This window comes from Leptosomus discolor, chromosome Z (assembly GCF_034619465.1).
Source record: "Leptosomus discolor isolate bLepDis1 chromosome Z, bLepDis1.hap2, whole genome shotgun sequence".
Taxonomy (NCBI): Eukaryota; Metazoa; Chordata; class Aves; order Leptosomiformes; family Leptosomidae; genus Leptosomus; species Leptosomus discolor.
The window spans coordinates 67,102,178-67,120,321 of NC_141419.1; the positions used below are offsets into that span (position 1 = coordinate 67,102,178).

Here is an 18,144-nt window from a genome sequence, read left to right on the forward strand (position 1 = left end):
GTCAGCTAAGACACGCGACCTGCTTTGTCCACTCCAGATACCTTTCCTGGTGAAGGTCCATAGAAGAAGCTGGCTGAAATGAGACAGATGTTCTCCTCAATAGCAGTTCATTTGTGCTGTGAACGGGGCAGTGTCTGTCTGGCAGTTACGTGCCTAGGACACAATACTGGTAAGAAGGTGTGCATGTACTCTTATGAAACGATGGCAGGGTCACAAAAGGTTTTACCTCTTAGCACTGTCTCGTACTGGTGGGTTATTCTGCAGTCAATCAGAAATCTTGTGGTGATAATCTGTCAGACCACTGTTTAAGAGTGATGGAGAAGTAGACAATACTTTTAATGTGCTTAAGGTACACAAATATAAGTACTGAAACTGAAGCTTAGCCAAACTCAGGCAAATTAACAAATTTTATTAGGAGTATTCAATATAGCACCACACAAAAGGTACACTGTGCTTTGTGTTGCCTTTAAGGAACATGCCAGAGCACTTTCAAACTAGAAAAAACTAATGTAAAAAGCTTTCTTGTTCATCAGCAGAGCTTACTGTTTGCTGTTTAGAGAAGCTATTCTGAACAAACCACGGCTTTTGTACATGGTGTTTTAATGGTCTTCCAAGCAGATTAAGCACTGTTCCCTTACCCATTAGCTCTCTTTCATCTTCTGGGGTTTGAGCTTTGTTAAAAAAAACCCCTCACTTAGGCCAAGGTGCTTTCAGGAAAAGCACTCAATCCAGAACTCTTAACAGCAGATCCAACTGACAGCATACTAGTCAGCTGCTAAATTCTGTTTCTTGAAAAAGTAACAGAATTTTGATCAATGGCAAGTGGGCTCTATGAATCAATCCCAGGCAAACTGAGAAAGATCTGGAATCAGCTTTTAAATCTGTCTTGGCATCAAAGGTAAACAAGGAGTACATACTTGATAAAATTACAGATAAATTGCATCATAGAAAAAAGATGGATGACTTTAAAGGGTCATTTAATCTATTTCCTCTTTCAGTACAGATTGTTATGCTATAATGGCTTGAAATTACTTCAAATATAAGGTGCTTCTAAAGCCCACGGCAAGGGGGTGAGAACTGGATGATTTCTAAGGTCCTTTCCAACCCAAACCATTCTAAGATTCTGTTTTGCCTGAATATGGACTACACAGGTGTTTCAGAACATCCTTTATTTGATGCATCTTGCAGTTAGAGAAAGGCCAGTTTGCATAAATGGAACCTTAGCAAGTCAACAATAGTAGTAGAGCCACAGTCAAATGAAAGTGTGGAATGGACCCAGTGCTAATGCATATAAAGACAGTACTGAAAAACTAGGCTTCCAGCTTCACTGACTCCAGTATGCAACGTGCTTCTTTATACTCTTCGGCTTCTTCCAATTCTTTTTCATTTTCCTGGAATCAAAAACAAAATTTTTGAGTACTTTGAAAATAACTGACATGGGATTAAATTTAACAAAATTTTAACCAAAAAAATGGTAACAACAGATGAGGAAAAGGCTGAGATACTCCACAACTTTTTTGCCTCAGTTCGCTGGCAGCCTCTCTTCCCACAGCTCTCAGGTGGATGGGCTGCAAGACAGGGACTGGGGGAGCAAAGTCCCTCCCACTGTAAGAGAAGATTAGGTTTGTGACAACCTGAGGAACCTGAACGTACAGCAGTCTATGGGACCAGAGGAGATGCATCCCAGAGTCCTGAGAGAACTGGCTGATGTAGTTGCCAAGCCACCCTCCATGATATTTGAAAAGCCACAGCAGTCAGGTGAAGTCCTTGGCGACTGGAAAAAGGGAAACATTGCAACCATTTTTAAAAAGGGTAGAAAGGAGGATCCTGGGATCTACCGACCTGTCAGCCTCACCTCTGTGCCTGGGAAGATCATGGAACAGATCCTCCTAGACCCCGTGCTAAGACACATGGAGGATGGGGAGGCGATTCAAGACAGCCAGCATGGCTTCACCAAGGGCAAGTCCTGCCTGACAATCTAGTGGCCACCTATGATGGAGTGACTACAGCAGTGAAGAGCTATGGACATTGTCTATCTGGACTTCTTTAAGGCCCTTGACATGGTCCCCCAGAGTAACCTTCTCTCTAAAGTAGAGAGATAGGGATTTGATGGGTGGACTGTTTGGTGGATGAGGAATTGGTTGGATGGTCGCAACAACAGACTCAATGTCCGAGTTGAGTTCAATGACGAGTGGTGTCCCTCAGGGGTCTTTACTGGGACAAGTGCTGCTTAGTATCTTCATCAATGACACAGACAGTGGGATCAAGTGCACCCCCAGCAAGTTTGCAGACAACACCAGGCTGAGTGGTGCAGCTGATGTGGCTGAAGGATGGGAGGCCATCCAGAGAGACCTGGACAAGCTGGAGAGGTGGGCCCGCGTGAACCTCATGAGGTTCAAAAAGGCCAAGTGCAAGGTCCTGCACCTGGGTTGGGGCAACCCCTGGTATCAATACAGGCTGGGGGGATGAAGGGATTGAGAGCAGCCCTGCTGAGGACGACTTGGGGGTGTTGGTGGATGAAAAGCTGGACATGAGCCAGCAGTGTGCGCTCGCAGCCCAGAAAGCCAACCGCATCCTGGGCTGCATCAAGAGATGTGTGTCAAGCAGGTCGAGGGAGGTCATTCTGCCGCTTTGCTCTGGTAAGACCCCACCTGCAGTGCTGTGCTCAACTCTGGGGTCCTCAGCACAGGAAAGACATGGACCTCTTGGAGCAAGTCCAGAGGAGGGACATGAAGATGATTAGGGGCGTGGAGCACCTCCCCTATGAGGACAGGCTGAGAGAGCTGAGAGAAGGCTCCAGGGAGACCTTTTTGTGGCCTCTCAGTACTTAAAAAGGGGCCTATAAAAAAGATGGGGGCAATCTTTTTAGCAGAGCCTGTTGCAATAGGACAAGGAGTAATGGTTTTAAACTAAAAGAGGGCACATTTAGGCTAAATAGAAGGAAGAAATTTTTTACAATAAGGGTGGTGAAACACTGGCACAGGCTGCCCAGAGTGGTGGTAGAAGCCCCATCCCTGGAAACATTCAAGGCCGGGTTGGATGGGGCTCTGAGCAACCTGATCTAATTAGAGATGTCCCTGCTCACTGCAGGGGGGTTGGACTAGATGACCTTTAAAGGCCCCTTCCAACTCAAACCACTCTATGAAACATGGTATGTATCATTATGGAAAACACTAGTTCCAGATGACTGAAAGAACAGGTAATTTCTTTTGTCCTACTTAAGGTCCAGCATAATGGCTGCCATGTGTGAGTATATATGACCTCTGCATACCTTTATTTTATTCTGTTAAATATTTAAAACCGAGGACAACATAACTGGAACCAATAACAACAGACCTCAGAAGAAGAGTAAGGTTAGGAAAAAGCTTAATCAGATTGACAATTGAAAAAACATATTACTATACAGTTGATTTTAATAGAAACATTGAAGGTGAGCTACAGCACGGAAAGCAATTCTTGAAAACTTCAAACTTCTTAAGAACAACAGTAACTCCTCGCCATTCCTTGTTTTAAGTTTCTTCAGCACACTGTATGGATCAATAGCACCACTTCTGCATGCTATTGAAATCTAGACCAGCTAACTGTTAAGTAACTAGTTGAATGACCAAATGACCCTAAATCCTGCCAGGTACTCAGCATTTCTTTTGGAAAACAGTAGAGGCATACTACCTGAGGATAAGACACCTTGAGTTTTCCTTTGAGAAGGTATTTGCGTTTTAGCCATCAAATCTGTCTGGGGTTTAATTTAGGGTATGTATTTTTAGCCTCACAGTAGCATTTACGTGTGCAGCTGAATTCTTGATGACAAGGCAGCTTTTAAAATAAGCATGATTATCTCCAAACTTAGTACACTTTCAGTGAAACTATTTGTACAATATACCATTTATTCATGCACGTATTCATATCTTAAAAATGTGGCACTAGTGCTTACCTTACTAATAAAACATAAAGCAATACTTGGCAAGGACTCACTGTCTTGTTTCTGGTCCATAGCAGATTAAAAGTAAGCAAAGTATTTTTACTATTTCAGTTCACTACAAGCATATTATATATATCTACACTATCTAGAAAAATACCTAAATCGGGTGAATTTTTTTTTTTGATCATGGGACTAGCACAGGAATTCGGAGTCCACTCTAGCCAGTTCAGTATTTAAGTGTGTGTTGAGCGTACATTCCATTAAAGACAGCTTCCAATATTCTCACACACAAGAGTTTTCATAGACTGAAGACAAAGTCTGCAAAGACAGCTATCTAAAATGAAATATTGCTATGTTACAGGATGCTAGTCCTGAGACCTATAAAAAGTGATTCTTCAGTTCTAATATGCTGCAGTTGCACTGCAGACAAACGTGTTTATCCAAGTTCATCAAGAAACAGCAGCATTTCATGGTCAGTGGATTTTGGTGCTATACTTACTAGGAGCTGAGTAAGATCTGCACGTGCAACTTCTAATCTGCGCTGGCAGTCTGGAATCATCATTCGTGACTCTTGTAAGATCTCAATCTGTGAAAATTGGGTTAGGCAATGAAAAAAAAAATTAGAAGGCAATGAAATGAGAATGTATTCCAGATAGGAACATTATTTTTTAAGGCAAGTCTTTAGTCTGAAAAATCAGTAGTCCAGTTACCATCTAGGAACTTCAGAATAGTTGTACCTATTTTCTGAATAGGCTTTTTTATTAAAAGACACTCACTTAGCATAATTGCTTAAAACTCTGTTAATTTACAGGACACTTCCATTTACTTTGTGCTTAATTAAACATAAAGTATTAAGTGCAAAAGAGTATTTAGAATAATTTTTCCCTGAGGAAAAAAGCACTGCCTGGTAAGCTTTCCATACAGCATTTGTTAAAAAGGCTATTTAAAACAAACTTTCTCCTGCTGTCGTGAAGCAGCTTCATCCAAAATGGGATCAGCTGGTTATATAAGTATCTCCTGCATCTTTTGGGTAATAAAGAAAAACAGTGTTCAGATAATACCACATAGAGATAATTACTGCATGAAAAAAGTTATTGAGTTATTGATCACATTGTGTGCACACTGCAGGAGGCTCTGACTGAAAGACAAAGGTAAAGAAAAATGAAAAGCAAAGACCAGCAGGCTCATATTTTTGATGCTTATCATGCATAAAAAGTTATTACTTATCCTTGTGCCTCATTTTAGGAGAAATATTATTCTCACCATGCACTTTGAACAAAATTACTAAACTGGCACCCCACTGAATCTGAACATCGTGCCTCCTCCTACAGAAAACAACTTCACATTTAAACAAGGGAACATTTATTTCATGGAACGTTTCTGGATCTTAAATCCAGCCACTGAGAATAAAAGATGTGCAGAGTTGTTCAGTAATGTTAAATCTATTTAGAAATGAAAATCTGTTAGACATTTAAATATGAAACCTCTTCTGCATTCAGGATAACCTGCAACAGAAGGCATTCCCTTTAAATGGCTTACTTCATTCTGTCATTCCTCTGTTGTAGTCTCCTTTCAGTATTAACGCTGCTGTACTGAAGGGTTACTGTAAAAGGGAAGATAAGGTATACCTAAGAATGTATTTATGCATACAGGCAGGCCTTACGTAGAAAGACTTCATCACCATGTTTTTAAATGTCATATATTTAAGTTCTTAGTTCAACTCATTTTTGAGAGAAAGGGTTTAAAAACTTAGTTTCTAATTTTCTTTCAGAGAATCTAGGGCAAAACCTGTCGACTTTAATGAAGCAAAGACAGGTGACAATTTTTTTTTTTTTTAAAAAAAAAAGTTAAGTGCCCCCAAAGCTCTAGTTCTCATCAATGTTCATAGAACCACGGAACGGTTTGGGTTGGAAAGGACCTTAAAGACCATCTAGTTCCAACCCCCCTGCCATGGGCAGGGACACCTTCCACTAGATCAGGTAGCTCAAAGCCCCATCCAGCCTGGCCTTGAACACTGCCAGGGAGGGGGCAGCCACAGCTTCTCTGGGCAACCTGTGCCAGTGTCTCACAACGCCCCCCCTCCCTCCCCCTAAAGAATTTCTTCCTAGTATCTAATCCAAATCTCCCCTCTTTCAGTTTGAAACCGTTACCCTTCTTCCTGTCACTACACCCCCTGACAAAGAGTTCCTCCCCACCTTTCCTGTAGGCCCCCTCAGGTACTGGAAGGCTGCTATAAGGTCTCCCCGGAGCCTTCTGTTCTCCAGGCTGAACAACCCCAACTCTCTCAGCCTGTCCTCACAGGGGAGGTGCTCCAGCCCCCTGATCATCTTCATGGCCCTCCTCGAGCAGGTCCATGTCTTTCTTAAACCAGGGGCCCCAGAGCTGAATGCAGTACTGCAGGTATTAGTACTTTTCTTTTAAGCATTCAGTGTTGGACTGTTTTAAAAATAAGACTAGGATTTGTGCATATTATATTTTTGTCAGTGAATGAAAAAATAAAGGTTTGCAACTGCTATAGAATGCAGTGTGCCATAAACTGCATGAGATGATGCCTTACACTTGATGTAGTAGAAATTTATTCTATAAAGAATATCTATAGGAGTGAGAATATCTAATAATGACTTCCTTGGGCCAGCACTGCTAAATAGTTATGTATTGTAAAGCTGGTAGATTACATGAAAAGTAGTAACTTATTTGATATATGCCACTCATTAAGTGATCTGGGAAGGCATATAAATCTACACTCTTTAAGCTGTAGTCCTGGCTGCTGTAAGAAAAGAACAAAAGTATCCAAATCACTCTGATCAAAACCAAATTTGACTGAGATCCAAAGGTGTACCTGAGTTTTATTTATATTTGCCTGCAGTTATGAATAATGAACAGAAGGATGATAAATCCTGGAACTATGTTCAGTAGGTACAAACAGTTGGAGACTGGAACAGGAATGTTGTAGAATGAATATTATTAATTGATTACCAAACTTCGATAACTTCTGCACAAAACATAATTTTTCAAGTAATGCTGATAATCTCAGATAGACCATGTACTATTACAAAGGTATATAATAAAGCAAAGTCAAAAGCGCGAATAATTAGCTAAGCTTTTGGACTGGAATTTTTGAAGTGTTTGCTCTCCAAATTCTATCAAACTTTCTGACTGAACTCTATGGAATTTAAATGATAAGCAGGTCACAGAGGAAGTTATTACATGAAACTGATCTAACTTTGCAAAGAACCATAAATATTTGCAAGGTTTCTGTGAATTAAAATGCCAAACAAAGTATTAAAAAACTGGAGTAACTGAAGTACATCTTCAAGTGCATGTGTCTTAACACATACAGTGTTAAGACAAAAGCAGTAAAGCACAAAAATATGTACAGGGAGACGAAAATTGAGTTTGTTGTCAACAAGTGCACGTAGGACTGTAAGAGCTATTGTGGCTACAGTGATGATGACGTCCTCTTTCCTTTAAGTGTACTGAAAAAGCCAGTTAGAAGAAATATCTTCAACGTGCCACATTTATAGTCAGTTGTCTTTCAGGACTAAAGGTACTTCTACTAAGGGAGCAGATGTCTGGCATCTTTCAAAAGAAAGCAGTTTTCTCAGATGTGATGGAGCTCTCTAACTGTTGCTGTGTATATAGCCTATTTACTAAAGGCAAAGTGGATTTTTTGTAAATTGGATCAGATGTCCAAGAACTGGTGTGCATAAGGCACTATCAGTAGCCTTCAATCTGTTTTCCGTAAATTCCAGATTGCAGTGACATATAAAGCAAAACAGATGCAAAAACACAGATCCACCTACCAGTTGCTTAAGTGGAAAGGCACCATAACTAAAATCAGACAAATAATTTACACATGCAAAATAAGGACAAAGGCCAAACACTACTCTATGAGAAACAGCTGAGGAGGTAATGGCCAAGGCTTTAAACGTAAGCAACTTCGATATTTAGCAGGTCCCACAACAAAAGTTCAAAGCTACTGTTTTAACTTTAGGTAGATCAGGGCTGCTCACATGAGACAGATTCTGTACTTTTTGGATCACCCAACTACTTACACTGAAACAAATTTTTGATAGTTTAAGAATACAAATAAATATTACTGCGTATGAGTGTTGATACCAAATATTCTGCAACAGCGAGCAATTTTGCTCAGCCTGACATGTATTGTATAACAGGGACAATAGTTTTTCAAAAAGATAGAAGCAGAGGGTTTTGTTTTTTTCCCAGATGACCCACATCTAACCAAGAGATTTAGAGATAATGCAGATCCACAAATAATTTAAAAACAACAACAGAAAACCTCCATTGGGCCCTCTGTCTTTCCTTAATCTTAGAAGCACAGCCTAATAAACTGCTGGGTCACCGGGTATAGTGACAATATTGTTTCATATGACAGGAGTGGTGTTGTAAACATGAGAGATAGGCTAGAAACATGGTAAGTGTGAATAAGTCACATATGTACCAGTTATATACACACATGAATATTATATATTCATCCTTTTAAATACTGCCTCATAATCACTTGCCCTTTGACTGTTGCACAGGTAATCATAACAGTATGGATCTACTCAAAAATAGTAGGGAGGAAAAGCAAAAGACATGAAAATATTCAGTTTGCTAAGAAAAGTGCTACTGCTTCGAACAACTTTTCATCAGTAAGTTTTGTAAAACACTTGGAATCCATTGACTAATTACAGCCATATCTGACAGGACAGAGACCCAAAAGAAAAAAGGCCATGTCTAAGTATCATGAACACCAATGGTTCAAAAATTAGTAATTTTTATTATTAATAAAATTAATAATCCTACTAAGGAAAAGATTGTAGCACAAAGTAAACAGTCATGCTAAGGCTACCGGCTGGCTAATCAACCTATTTGTAACTTAAATCCACAGCATGGTATTACTTACTGCTTCACTGGTAACCAGGAAATATAAAGGCACAGTGTGCTGGGTCAAGATGGTGGTACAGGGACATGGGAAGTAGGACAGCATAGGTGATGTAGCAGAAGGCAGGAACTGAGAGGAGAAACGCCACTAAGGTAAACATGGAGGGAAAAACACCCAAAGACACACAAACCCAAGTTTTACTAGTTCTACTTCCATTGAAGCAACTTGTTTTATTTTCACATAGCAGGCCCAAAAGAAGCTTGAACTCTCCACAAATAGAGGATACAGAGCATGCTGCAGTCCGTGGTAGCCGAGTTGTCGAATACATTGATGAAAACACTTCCGAAAGACAATGAAAAAAAGGTTGCAGAAAAGAAGTGGAGAACATTGTTTTGTTTCTATAGCATTTCAAGAACTGAAATGGCCATGTATCAACCACAAACCACCTACAATTTGTAGCAAGAAAGCTGGACGAGGAGAAACTCCTCTAGATCTAATGCCTCAGTATCTCAAATGAGCCTTCTCTGCAGCTCCTCTTGGGTGAGGGTAATCCTGTTTCTTCTAAAAGTCTTTAGGACGTAAAAGGCAGAAAGGTTCCTTTGGTCTTTTTAGGAAACAGTTTGTCACTGGCTGTTTTTCACTAATGTACAACTGTCAGGTTTTCTTCTTTGTCAGCAGCACAGGGAGGAGGGAGAAGACTGCATGACTTGAAGCTAAAAAATCAACATATTTTTCAGATGGCAAGCAAAACTCCATGTCATCCACTGAAAAAGCTTTTAATTAAATACGCTGATTCATAAATTACAGATATTGGTCCTTTAAAATTAACCTAGAGGATGATAACAGAATTATCCATTATGGAAAACTGTCATTTAATCGGCAGGCAGCACATTTCCTTCCAGCAACTCAAAAATCTATCTGAAAAGATCCATGTTGATGCAAGTATAAACCTCACCCTGTAAACACATCAGAGGTGGTAAACACCTTTCCTTAGTGGCCTAAGGAAAAGACTTGTTTTCCCAGCAAGAATGGCTCAATCTTGTTAGAAGAAACAGCCAAATTTTCTTTTTCCCTCACAGCTTTTTGTGGGTGAGGTTAAGCTTGGGGGAGAGGTTGAGGGGCTGGGTTTTTATCTGGTGTTGGGTTTTTTTGCTTGGTTGTTGTGACAAGATATAGATCCTGAATCAGTGCTTAATGTAATGCATGCTTTGCTAAATGCAGCAGGCTGGTTAGGAGATGTTTTAGAATAAGGTTGAAGATTCGGGAGAAATACCCTATCTGTTTTGTGGAGGTGAAACACGTGGGGAAATATTTGTTCTAAAATTGGAAGCAGAAGAGACATGGGAAATTCCCCAGATAGACAGAAGGCAGAAAAGTCAAGTCCAGATTTTTCTCCTCCCTCTGGAGCACAGGAAGAGTGAGCCCAACTGAAGACAATATGAATCATGTCCCATCATGGTGGGAGGTCTTTTCTGCCATAGGAATGTTGCCATACTAACTTATTCCAAATACTGCACAAGTGCCTTTAATCTTCAGCATAAAGTCTGGAATCCAAAAGGTACTTACACTTGTCTAGATAAAAACAAAAACAGCCTTTGGAAAACAGAAGGGGAAAACGAAGATCACAATAATGATTTTTCATCATTTGGTCTCTTTCAGATAGCACGTTAGGCAATAAAACAAAAGTTTGAGAGTATTTTTGTATGTCAGGAATATTATTCTGTACTTAGTGTAGAGAATTCCAAGTTGCTAGCTTTTAAGGAAACAAACTGTGCTTGTTGAGAAAACTGTGCAAATACATAAGGGAGAGTATTAGACTCTTCATTAGCATTTTCACTGCCTCTTTACCTAAGCAACTAGAGCTAGAGTGAAGATTATTAAGCAAAAACCATCTGTTCTTACGGAAGAAAAAAAAATTATTAAAATACTCAGACTGAAGTGAAACTGTATGTTTCATCTAATCTTACTGTACTTGATTAGTGAAAAGAATGAAACTGTGTTTGAACCAACTGGGTGGGGAGGATGGAAAAAGCTAAAAATGTAAAAAGCCATTCCTGAGCTAACAGGAATATTTCTTTGAGGCTAAGCAGGCATTTAAAAATGAAAATGTTACAGAACATTACAATGTTCCTTTCAGCGGTTAACTCCTCCAGTAAAAAGATTACTGGCAAATTCTCACCTTCCACAATAATTTTCCAAACCAACTTACATTGTTTCCAAATGTATTTCTTTTTAGCTGTTTCAGGAGACACTCTACCTTTCACTCAACAAAGCAAGGGAAATACTGCTGTTTTCACTAATATTTCTAAAAAACTGTGTATTAGCAAGATGTACTTTATGTACTCTTACGTACTCTTTGACATGTAGATATTATGTTAAATCCATTGGATTTTTAATTCATCTGGAAACATTACTTGAGAAGTAATTTCAAACTGCAGGATAACTTTTTTAAAAAATGAAAATTTATCAGTAAAAATGCCGACAGTTAACAAAAACTTCGGAATGGATCTACAATCCCACTGAGAGGAAACAAGGAGTAGATACCTCAGGCTTTTCCCACACCCACAAGCCTCAAGATAAAAGCATTAGCTGGGAAAGGATGTTTATTTATGTACGAGAGATATCAACAACCACAGAAATATAGAAAACTACTTTTCTACTTTTCCCTATCATTAGTTTGCACTCCTGAGTGATTACAGTGTGAAAAGATTCTGTTACAGATAAAGTATTATGAAGATCTGTGTAAAGTCTTCATATATTGAGAATCATTACAACTGTGTAGAAGATAAGGCTTCATTACAAAAAAATTCCACACAGAGGTACAATTGCACTACTTGCTGCTACCAGTCAGCGTTCTTGATCACCCTCTACAGAAACTATATGCAGAATTTACACCTGGTGGAATACACCAGAAGTCTTCTAATATGTTTTCCTAACTTCTACAAATCTGGTAATTTTGTATAAAATTGTTCCATTTTTAATAAGATTTTTTTCAATTTAGTATTTTAAAGTACTTATAACCCCTTTCCCTACAAGTCTCATGGTTGAAGACAGTGCGATTTTGAGATGTAAGAATTCTTCTTTCATAGCCTTTTTTTTTTTTTTCTCCAAATAGTGGTCTTCATTTATTAAGTTTTTACTGCCAGTTTGGCTCAAATGAATTCTTACAAGCTTTCCCCTAAATTCTGAATTTCTCATCTGCCTTTTATAGACAAAAACCAGATGATAGCAGAATGATTTTTAAAATAAGCTGTAAATGATGGAAAAGGAAGGGCTTCCTTGCCCCATGCTAGAGATTCTTTCTCTGTGATGTACAACCTACCACAAGTAGTTCTCACCCAGCTCGGATTCAGCTGAAGTACATGTATTGAGACACAGCAAGTAGTGCAAATACAATCTGCACCTGGCACAATGGTAATATACGGGTGTTACAGGTGAAAAGCGGGTGTGGATCCCTCAGGGATGAGGCACCACACTCGGCAACTGAGAGCTTTGGCTTTATTGAAAGCATAGTGTTGCCACGGTGGGAGCGCTGGGATGCCGGTGCTGATCAAAATGGGGACCTGACACAGCGGAGCCCTGCTCGGAGGTGAAGCTCAAAGGAAAGCACTGCAGGGGTTGACAATAAAACTTGTGCTGATTAACATATCATACATATGCAACAGCCTGTTCTGTCCATTAGTGAACTTGCTGATGTAGTGCAGGTGCTGTTGTCAGAATTCCAAGATCCACCATCACACTGGTGGCCTGTGCAAAGGTGGGGGCAAATGAAGGGGGAGGCGAATTATCCTGGGTTACTATGACAACAGGTTAAAACATGGTTGGGACTCTACATATTCAGATGTGAGGAAGGGAACCATCCTGGGTTACCATAACAGTCTCCTTGCGCCCTAACAACTGGGTCTTCAAATTATAATCTTGGCCAGCATATACCAGCACTGCGAGAAAACTGTCCTTTTTGATTCTCTGATACTGAATCTGCTGCCCATTAGCTAATTCTGGGCAGTGCAGGTGAAGGCTAGTATCTAACAGCTGCCAGCTACCCCAGTTGGTCACTGCCTCAGCTAGAGATTACCTGAGTTCACAGGAACCACAGGCTGCCCCACTGCATGAGGATTTAGGAGACAAACATTGAGTCACACCCTAACTCTTGTTCTACAAAGGGACTGATTGATCCCTCCTTACAGACCAGGCACACCCTGGAGTCTACATATGCTGTAGGAATGGCATTATTAATTTTAAAGTAAAAGTTGCCATAGTCAGTTCTTTACTGTTAAACCATATGGTCTACTGCAGAGTTGTAATTAGAAAGCTAAATGAGAATAGTAGTAAATCAAGAGGTAAGTAATGCTTTTAAGCATCCCTCCCTTAACTGTGGATTGATTTGTATATACATATCTGATTCAGCTGATACCTCAGCTAAATTAATAGTTAAAATTACTCTCCTAGTCTCAAATGATTGAATTCATTCCAAATGTTACTCTTCATTACCGAAACAGACTACAACTGTATTTTTAAATAAATACAGTTAATTCAGATTAGGAATTATTAACTAAAAGCAGTTCTTAAAATGTGTAACTAGAGGTATTCTTCCTGAATAAGACCTCAAGAGTATTAACTCTATCCAAAATATGGTTCTGACCAAACTGTCCTGGTATTATATAATTTTCTTTAGAGAAAGAGATTTGATCCTGTGAAAACTGTGCACATTCTTTCTGAGCCTCCCAAATTCTTCATCACCCAGAATATTACTAACTTCCAGAATATTACTAACTTCCAGAATATTACTAACTTCCAGAATGCAAAGTGCATAAAAGAACAAGAAGTGAAGATGTCTTCAGAGGAACTGACTGCTTTCAAAGTTGATCAGGGAATTTCTGAATGAATCAAGATTGTTCTCTGTGAAGGCTTTTGTCATTGGTCTCTGAGAATACCTTCAAGTAGCACGTAACATTTAATTTCACAGCAGAAGTTCACAGCCTCTGCTGGTTTTGACTTTGATGATATCTTGCAGGTCACTGCGGAAATACCATGGTGCAGGCAAATAATCTGATGAATGGGGGACACTAAAAATGGGAATTGCATTCATTAGTTCTTGTTAGCACCGGCTTCTTCTTATTATTCTACTATTTTGTAGGATCTTAGAGTCTCAGTCCATGGTGAGGCAGAAGACAGGTCAGGTCTATAAATACAATTCTTTATTTGTATAAAATTCTTTATTTGTATTTCTTTCCCACGGCATAATGAAAGCAAGGGAGGACTTATACACATGAACTGAAATCTGAACTTAATAAAGAAGTTGTTTTAGCTTGTTCTAAAAGGGCTTTCTCTTATCTTGTTTTCATTAATTTTTGTATTTAAGTTTTGTTTAACCTATTCTTCCATTGTTTAAAAATGAAGACGGGAGAACAGTAGGTTAGGCTTTATAACACAAAGCCACCAGACTATGGAAATGAGTGAAAATAATTTTAATTTACAGTTTCAGTGAAGATTTAAAAGAAAACATCTACGAGATGCCTGGAAAAAAAAAAAACATAGTTAAAAGCTAACTAACTTTGTTGAAAGAATATTAAGGCCACAGTTAAACACCAACATGCCACACTTCCGTAAAGAATAAACGCACATCTCCCAGACCCAAGCCTTCTCCCAGTGAGAAGCAAACTTGACACTCCTCCTTCCAAAAGAGCACATCCCAACTGTCTGCAGCCACTGTCCTTTGTGGGAAACCTTCCAAGAAAAATTTGATCATATTGTCATAGTGACACTAAACCGTACTCTTGAGCACATGAAACTACAGCGTGCACCTTACTAGTCAGTGACTTCACTACAAACTCTAGCAGCTGCTAGGAGCAGCTGCATACCCATTGCTCTCTCTGAGGTCTGTGCTTTTACCAAAGGGGTACTAGTATACTCAAGAGAGTTGAAATGTTTCCTCTTCATATTACCTTACCAAGCATTCTCACTTCACTGTGACATTTGCACTTACCAGCAAGCACTGAGTTTACCTAAGTACATCTAGACCATGTATTTTCAGGTTCTTGGGATTTCTAAGAAAGAGAGTTCATGATGGCCTCATACACACTGTGAGTGAGTTAGCCATCCTGACACCAAGTGCTAAGTAATCCATATGCAGCCTCCTTATAACAGTTCTGGAGCACAGGAAGTTTCTACAAATGCTCATTATGACTTTTATAATTAACAGGATCTTTAGTACTTATATAACAGGAGTCTGGAGAGGAGGACTTAATAAAACAAGTTTTGGGATAGTTTACCTGCTTCTTAATTCCATAATCATCACATGCTTCAGCTTTCATTTTTTCAATCTTTTCTTCTTGCTGTTTTGCTTCTTTTTCATACATAACTTTTTCTTTTGCCAATCTGCAATTAAACCAAGTGATTGTGTTAATCTGGTCCCATTATATGAAAAAGTTACACCATTGATAACACTTGCCCCGAAAGCTGCAGCCCTATAAAATAATACATCATGGTATAGAAAAAGGCTCTTAATCACTGAAAAAAAAAATATGTATCTAGGAAATGTGGAACTTAGCTATAATGTATAACAACTCTTACAAGAATAATTTGAATTAAAAATATTTTTAAAGATTCTGTGTGGGCTTATCCATATAGAATATCCTAAAAAAGCCCTGTATTAGTACTTAATTTCAAGTATGTAACAGAAACACATAAGTTTCCTTGTAGATCTGGATGACTGCTAATAAAGACAGCAGTAGAGACAGAGAAGAAAGCTGTCTATCTCAAAAAAGTCCTCCCATCATAGGTAGCCAAAACAAACAATGTTAAGATGTTTGCAAAGACAACATTGTTATCATTGGTTTTTAGATCAGCATTTGACAGACTTTCTCAACATCATCCAGGTTCTGATAATTTTGCAAGTGGCCTGTATTGGCTATTATAGTCATGTGGTCTTTCCTATTCACTACTAATATTACCACTGCACCTGCATTATTAGATGAATAATGATAGATAACCTTCTTAGTAGTAATTTTGAAAAAAGTTATTATATCTAAATAAAAAGAAAGCACTTTCAGGTTCACAACGTTTTTTCTCCTGATCACTGCACTTCATGCAATTAAAGGCATTATTTTGCATACCGGTTTTCATACAAAAGTAATCAAAAGTAAAACTCCCAAATTACACAGCAGCCTCATAGTCTTGTGTGCCTTTGAGTATTTTCTTCATTCACCTTGATGCTGGATTGGGGGTTACAGACAAAAGTAACAGTCCCATAATTTACATTATAGCAATTTTCTTTACAGCCTATCTTTCAAAGGGAAAATAATCCGTCTTTTAATCCTAATAATGGACCACAATTGGAAGCAGGATGCTTTTTGCTAACAAGCATAGATTCAAGAGTAATGTCAAAAATTTTGAAGGTCAGAAGGGAATATTAAGCTAGTCTTGTCTGGTGCCCTATAGTAATTTTTACATTGCAATCCCATTATCAAACTTCATTATTTCTTGTTACTGCAATTTTGCTGTTGCATCTCCCACTTTGTTACGTATGTTCATTAGGTATATGTTGGATTATGTAATGCTAGATCTGAATCAAAACATCCTTCAGGATCTGGAGAATAAGGAAGTAATTTTTGATCAGCTAATTCAGGACCAAAACCAAACACTGAGATGGTACTGCAAACCTGAGAGTGTGCCAAAGAAAATCCTTCCCTAAACAGGAATAAGCATCACATCAGCCTACATGAGATTGTTTAAGGAAAACTTAACAGGCAAAATAACGTCAGATCCAAGAAGCAAAGAGTATGTTATACAAATGAAAAAAAAGTCTAGTAGAGAGATTCATGGTCATGCTAGCACATCAGAGCAAATTAATTCCTAATTTGTCACAGTTAAGTGCCCTACTAGAAGTGCTGCTGAGGATGGTTCTGGGGTGACAAAAACCTTTTGTGAACTGACCCGGCCACAAAAGCAACACTGCAGTAATATCTTGAGAAAAATTCCAAAGCGAATATACTAATATTGCAACAGTGGGAACTCTTTCTGCTTTTGTAAGAGTTTACATCATCAAATATTGTTTTGCCAAAATAGCCTTAAGGTGTGGCCCAGCAACAGTTGATCTAAGTTGGGCTGTGGCAACATCCACCTAAACTCCTTTCAATCCTCATGGAATCACACTTACAGAGAGGGCCTTCAGCCCTGTAAAAAGGCTTTAACAGCATGTAGAACGCCTACTGTAGGTACCGTCTAGCCACCTTCTACAAGTCAGCCAAGTACTAGCTTTGAGAAGTCATAGTGGGCAAAGACAGCAGTCTAAGTACTAATAATAAAGACACTAAATCAGTGGCTGTAATTCCAACTACTGGAAATAGCTCCAGTATAGCATCAGCAAATATTGATTTAATAGAGGATGAGTTAATTGTTTGATCGAGATTACTTGATTTAATTCCAGACAGTATTATTTGCTTTGCTATTTTTACATTCCAAAAAAAGTTAATTTTAATCAACCTGTGAGACAGACGAGATATTTTTGAATGAGAACAGCAAATTCCCTTGAGGAATAGGGAAGAGAGATAGGCAGTTTTTATGTTGATTCACTTACTGAAGTGTGTATGCCATTGAAACTAAGGGCAACTTGCATCGCTAAACCCAGCGTTTTTAATTATTATCATTTTTAGCTAAAACAAAAGGCACAATACTTGTCATTACTTATGTTTTCACATTACATTTTCACATTCACATCTCCCTCTATGTACACTAACTTTTCAAGCTTGCTGCTATTCAAGTTTGCTCACTTTTATCAAACAAGAAAGGACTGCATGTTCTGGCCTAGTTTAGAACTAAATTTAACTTGATTTTTTGCCCACCTTTCTCATACCTTTCTCATAACAATTGCATCTGTATTTACCTATTTCTATTTCTGTAGTAATTGTACATTTCAGAAGCAGAACTTGAAACATTCTGCTTTCAAAAGAGGAAGCACACGAAACTTGAGACCATTTTCTGTAACAAATTTTTCACTGCACTTTGTTCAGTAATCAGAATTGTCCAATTTAACATTTCATTTATCATTCATAAGATTGGGATGCTGATGTTTAATGCTGTTAAGAAGTTCTGACTTGAAAACATTTCCTGTACTAAATCCTTCTTCTAGATATCATGAAGCCATATCTACTGAATATGTACCTTGGGGAGATGCTAAATTAAAGTGAAATTTCATAGCAGAGCAATACTACCTCTTCATCACCCCTTAAAAATTTTGACCAATTTCTATACAAAAATATGCACATGATGCGTCGTTCCTCTCTTCTTCCTTCACCCTTGTCTAGCTAGAAACAAAATTCTGGGTGGCTTTTTTGTT

At 38.6% G+C, this 18,144-nt stretch overlaps 1 protein-coding gene across 1 annotated transcript in view; it reads right to left on the bottom strand.

The window, feature by feature from the left end:
* Positions 1-389: 389 nt before the first annotated feature.
* Positions 390-18,144, bottom strand: part of TBCA (tubulin folding cofactor A) — a 34,655-nt gene continuing 16,900 nt past the window's right edge. Inside the window, exons 2-4 of the mRNA XM_086479448.1 lie at positions 15,080-15,185; positions 4,419-4,505; positions 390-1,391 (exon numbers count right to left, since the gene is read on the bottom strand). Coding sequence (XP_086335574.1) covers positions 1,311-1,391; positions 4,419-4,505; positions 15,080-15,185 — 274 coding nt within the window. The 3' untranslated portion in view covers positions 390-1,310. The remainder of the gene's footprint in view (positions 1,392-4,418; positions 4,506-15,079; positions 15,186-18,144) is intronic.